We start from the raw sequence: 5,926 nt of genomic DNA, 5'->3' as shown, positions 1-5,926 counted from the left end.
ACAGAGCTGAAAGGGAGAGACAGCCAATACAGACATGCAGGCAGTTCTGTTCTGTTTTCTCATGGTTCTGCGTTCTCTCATGTTCTCTCATGTGTTCTATGGGGTTCTTGTGCAGATGTACTTTAACTCCACCATCTCGGACAGCACCAAGCTGCTGAAGCCGGTTCTGGTGTTTGCGTTCACCATCGCCGCTGCTCTCTCAGGGCTGACCCAGGTCACTCAGTACAGGAGCCACCCTGTGGACGTCTATGCCGGCTTCTGCATCGGAGCGGGCATCGCCATGTACCTGGTGAGAGATCGCACAGAGAGATGTGTGTTTAGGCCTGTGTGTGTGTGTGTGTGTGTGTGTGTGTGTTTAGGTCTATGAGTGTTTAGGCCTGTGTGCGTGTGTGTTTGTGTGTGTGTTTAGGCCTGTGTGCGTGTGTGTGTGTGTGTGTGTGTGTGTGTTGGGGGTGTGCTCACTCTGCTTAGTGTGTGTTTTTTACCCAGACTCAATATAAAAATAATATGTGTGTCTGTGTCTTCATTCATTTGTGTGTGTGTGTGTGTGTGTGTGTGTGTGTGTGTGTGTGTGTGTGTGTGTGTGTGTGTGTTAGAGTGCGGTTCGGGCCGCAAATTTCTGTCCGAACCCGGCCCGCGTCTGAGTTGTGTCCGAACCCGACCCGAACCCGACAGGCATTTTCATTTTTATGTCCGAACCCGACCCGAGCCCGACGCACATGATGCCTCAGTAACTATGCTAGTGATTAAACGTTCACGTTTGTGGATAGCCTGTCTTTTTAGCCCATTAAACGGGACACACAACAAATGGAATTCTTGTCTACTATAGCTACAGAATCAGATGAGCGTGCAGGTCACACACAGCGCACATTAACAAGAGGCCCAAGCAAGTAGAATTCTAGTCTTACCATTGACGAAAAGTCTTGAAATGAACTGCAACAGCCTTTGAAACTACAGTGCCTCTGTCACTGATCCATATGCAGCATTGACATTAATTGGGGCAACTCGAGGAAATCCTCCTCCAGTTGAACGAGACAACCTTATAGCCTACCTAAAGCATATGTCTTTACCACATATATGTCTTTGGTCTTAAAAATCTCCAGATAGGCTAACAACTTTTTTTTAACGTCACCCAAGATGAAAAGCACATGCGTTGTCACGGCTACATAAACAAATCTTGCACACAGGAAGAAAGCTGTTAGGTCTTTTTTACATTTTATTTTATTCTCAAAAAACAAACGTTTGCCTCATGTAAAGCAGACCTGTTGGTTACCCAACATAATAAGAAATTTAAATGTAAAGCTTCCAATGCATATCGCCCCCATGTGTCCGAACCCGAACCGAACCCGACTACAATTTCGAAATATTTGGCCGAACCCGACCCAACCCGTCGGGTACCTTTGGGTCCCTTCGGGCTCAGGTCGGGTAGCCACACTCTAGTGTGTATGTGTGTGTGTGTGTGTGTGTGTGTGTGTGTGTGTGTGTGTGTTTATTTTTGAGTTTTTCTCTATCTCTCCTCTATGTGTGTGTGTGTGTGTGTGTGTGTGTGTGTGTGTGTTTGTTGTGTCTGATATATCCTTGTGCTAAAAGTGTTTCAGCATTTTGACAAATCCAGGCATGTCCTCCTACGCTCTCTCACTCACTTCATATTCAGAGCACTTCTCCGGTTTATGATGCTGCAAATCAGAGACTTGCCCCCCGATCATCTCTCTCTCTCTCTCTCCCTCTCCCTCCCTCTCCCTCTCCCTCTCTCTCTCTCTCTCTCTCTCTCTCTCTCTCTCTCCCTCTCCCTCCCTCTCTCTCTCTCTCAACCAGCTTTCTCTCTCTTCCTCTTTCTCTCTCTCCCTCTCTCTCTCTCTCTCCCTCTCCCTCCCTCTCTCTCTCTCTCAACCAGCTTTCTCTCTCTTCCTCTTTCTCTCTCTCCCTCTCTCTCTCTCTCTCCCTCTCTCTATCTCTCTCTCTCTTGCTCTCCTCTGCCTCTCTGCAGTGAAGGGAGAGCATCCGAGGGGAACACACACACACACATACACACACACCCTGGGGGCATATCTCCTGCAGCGTTCATGTCACTCGTGTCCACTGTCTTCGGCTTCATTGTTCTCTCTGTTCTCTCTGTTCTCTCCCTCACTGACCGCCTTTCATTCCTCTCTCTCTCTCTCCCTCTCTCTCTCCCTCTCCCTCACTGACCAACTTTCATCCCTCTCTTCTGATCTCTCCTTCCATCTCTTCCAATCACGTTTTCGTCCCTCCTGCTGTCCAATCAGAGATAACGGCTGGAGTCAGCATTCCCTTCCCAACCGCTGCTTCTGAAGCGTAGAACGGGGGAAGTCACTGAGCACGCTCACGGCAGTAGTGCTGTGGTGGCCATTTTGGATACTAGAAGAATGAAGAAGTTGCTTTCTGGCCCTACTAATACAAACCACAAAAGAATACACAAGTAGACATGGTGTATGGGCTCTCTCTCAGGTTTTACAGCCTCACTTTTCAACAGGTTAACTCTCAGTACACCAATTAGTATTGTAAACACACACACCCCTGAACACACACACACCTAAACGGTTTAACTCTCAGTACACCAATTAGTAGGTCATCTGGGTAAGTCACCCATTAGTGGGTCACTTTGGACCCTTTCTGTTGGTGATGTGAAAGCTGCATATTTTTGCACGCACACACACACTCTTGCACACACATACAAAACACTCAAACACACACACACACACACACACACACACCTAAACACACACACACCTAAATCCTTACACCCCTAAATCCACACACCCCTAAACACACACACACACACACACACACCTAAACAAAGACACATGTAAACCCCCCCCCCCCCCCCCCCCCCCTAACTCTGTGTGTGTGTGTGTGTGTGTTCCCTGTCCAGGCCTTCCATGCTGTGTCCAACTTTAAACCCTCGGAGGACGGCGTGCCCCCCCCCGGCCCCCCTCCCCCCCAGAAGGACGCTCTGCGTGAGCTGGCCCAGCGTGGACACGACTCCGTGTACCAGAAGGGCCACGCGTCGGAGAGCAACGAGGAGATCACGTCGCCGGGCCTGCCGGCGCTGGTGGGTGTGTCCGACGGGCTGAACCGGCCAATGCAGCGCGAGAAGGCGTCGCTCAGCAGCCTGAAGCGCGCCAGCGTCAACGTGGAGCTCCTGGTGCCCCGCAGCCCCATGGGAAAGGAAACCATGGTGACCTTCAGCAACACGCTGCCACGGCCGGCCGCCACACACAACCCTGCGGCCGTCGGGCCAGACGACGCGGCGCCACAGCGGACGCAGCAGCAGCGCAGGCTAGTGACCGTGCCCGTGCCCGTTCAGCTGCCCATGGACGCGCGCCACTCCCAGCAGCTGGTGTCCGAGTGGAAGCAAAAGTCCATGGAGATGCGCGGCATGACGCTGCGGCAGCAGGAGGCGCAGGAGGAGGAGGCGCAGGAGGAGGAGGAGGAGGAGGAGGAGGAGGAGGAGGAGGACGGGAGCGACGAAGGCTCGGACGAGACCACCCCCACTGAGGAGGACACGGCCACGTCTGCGCTCTACCCGCCGCTGGACACGGCCGTGCGTCCAGCCAACCCTCCGGTGGGGGCGAGGGTGGTACTGCCCCCCCCGGCCACCTGTGGCCCCCCAGCCCCCGCGCCTGCCGCACCCCCACCTGCCCGGCGAGATGCCCGTGCGCCCCCCTCCCCCGCCCGTCTCGCCCAAGAGCGCCAGCACGCGCGCCAAGTGGCTGTCCCTGACGGAGAAGAGTGGGGCGCCGGTGCGAGCACCTGGTCAGCCGCGCCTCATGCAGGTCATCGCCATGTCCAAGCAGCAGGGGCTGCTCTCAGGCTCCGCCCCCGCGTCCCCGCGCTCCTCCGAGACCGCCTCCTCGTCCTCCGTCACCTCCTCGTCCACCGCCGGCACCGACTCCCCCCCCCTACCGCCCCCCCGCCCAGCGAGAGCCCTCCGCCATCGTCACCGTGGACGCGCACGCACCCCACCACCCCCGTGGTCCAGCCCCCCGGCAACACCAACCCCTGGGAGTGGAGAGGGAACGTGGGGAACGCGGGGAACGTGGGGAACGCGGGGAACGTGGGGAACGTGGGGAACGCGGGGAACGCAGGGAACGCCGTCGCTGGTTCCCGGGAATCTTACGAGCTCAACGAGCTCCAGCGCGGCTATCGGGTGAGTAAGGCCGGCTCGGTGTCCGGCGAGCAGCGGCAGGACGTCCCACCACTGCCCCCGCAGGAAGTGGACGCGCGTAGCCGGGAGAGTCTGCGCCGCAAGACTCCGCTGGTGCTGCTGGACCAGAGTGGACACGGGCTCCCTGAACAGGACTACTACAGGAAGCACTCCACAGGACACAGGTACAAGGAGTGACCGGGACTCAGCAAGAGACGTTTACATTTACACACACACACACACACTTATACACACACATACACACACATATATACACACATACACACACACACACACATACACACATATATACACACACATACACACACACATATATATACACATACACACATATATACACATCTATAAACACACACATATACACACAAATATATCTACATAAATATAATACACACACACACACACACACACACACATATATACACACACATACACACACACACACATACACACATATACACACACACATACACACACATATATACACACACATATATACACACACACATACACATCTATAAACACACACATATACACACAAATATATCTACATATATAATACACATACACACACACACACACATACATACATATATATAATGCACATACACACACACACACACATATACATGCACACACACACGCATGAACATACGCACACATACGGTGTGTCCATAACCATGAGGACTCTGGTGGTATCGATACAATGAAGATGGTTTCGGCAACATCTCAGCAGATGGATTTAGCAAGCGACAGACAGGAGAATGAGCTCCGCACCTGTCAACTTGCTGGACCTGAGACACCTGGCCAGACGTCACACCTGGACCAATGTGTCAAGTCACACCTGGACCAACGTCACACCTGGCCAGACGTCACACCTGGACCAACGTCACACCTGGCCAGACGTCACACCTGGACCAATGCGTCACCTGGCCAGACGTCACACCTGGACCAATGTGTCAAGTCACACCTGGACCAATGTGTCAAGTCAAATCAGGTCCAGTTTATTTCTCCAGCGCATCTCAGTCCGGTCAGCTGTCGCTCTCTCCCAGAGGTCGGCGAGTACCCCTGGAGTCAGGAGCTACTCCACCCACATAGCACAATACCCCACATCAACGCTACAACAGGAACACTCAGTCAGACGGACATCGTTTAGCCATTTCAGTGCATAACGTCTCTTTTTCGTACTAACTACAAAAGATTTGCTTATGTGCTGACCAGTGCAAAAGTACAGTATGTGCATAATACTTTTGTTGATTGTGATGCGTCTCAGAGGACAGGTTAGTTGAGGCCTTGTTGTGTTGCTGTGGCCTTCTCTCTGTTGGTACTTGATTTGAAGCACACGTGTGAGTGATTCTATGAGCATGTTTATCTGGACCATAAGTTGTCAGCCCCTCACTTGAAGGATTCAGGTCAATTATGTTAATGTCTGTGGTTTTCCCCAAAGCAGTTTTCAAGCCTGTTATTAGTATGGACTATATGTCTGTTATTAATATGGCCCATGAAGTATGTCTGTTATTAATATGGCCCATTAAGTATGTCTGTTATTAATATGGCCCATACAGTATGTCTGTTATTAATATGGCCCATAAAGTATGTCTGTTATTATTAAGGGTCATATGTCTGTTATTAATATGGCCCATAAAGTATGTCTGTTATTATTAAGGGTCATATGTCTGTTATTAATATGGCCCATACAGTATGTCTGTTATTATTAAGGGTCATATGTCTGTTGGATGT

General features: G+C 51.9%; 1 protein-coding gene across 1 annotated transcript in view; it reads left to right on the top strand.

Moving 5' to 3' along the window:
• plppr3b (phospholipid phosphatase related 3b) overlaps positions 1-4,266 on the top strand; it is a 13,114-nt gene extending 8,848 nt beyond the window's left edge. Inside the window, 5 exon segments of the mRNA XM_042058095.1 lie at positions 116-289; positions 2,891-3,607; positions 3,609-3,914; positions 3,916-4,052; positions 4,107-4,266. Coding sequence (XP_041914029.1) covers positions 116-289; positions 2,891-3,607; positions 3,609-3,914; positions 3,916-4,052; positions 4,107-4,176 — 1,404 coding nt within the window. The 3' untranslated portion in view covers positions 4,177-4,266.
• The last annotated feature ends 1,660 nt before the right edge of the window (positions 4,267-5,926 follow it).

This window comes from Alosa sapidissima, chromosome 12 (genome assembly GCF_018492685.1).
Source record: "Alosa sapidissima isolate fAloSap1 chromosome 12, fAloSap1.pri, whole genome shotgun sequence".
NCBI lineage: Eukaryota > Metazoa > Chordata > Actinopteri > Clupeiformes > Clupeidae > Alosa > Alosa sapidissima.
The sequence above is the reverse complement of the archived record's forward strand: the minus strand, read 5'-3'. Positions and strand labels throughout refer to the sequence as shown.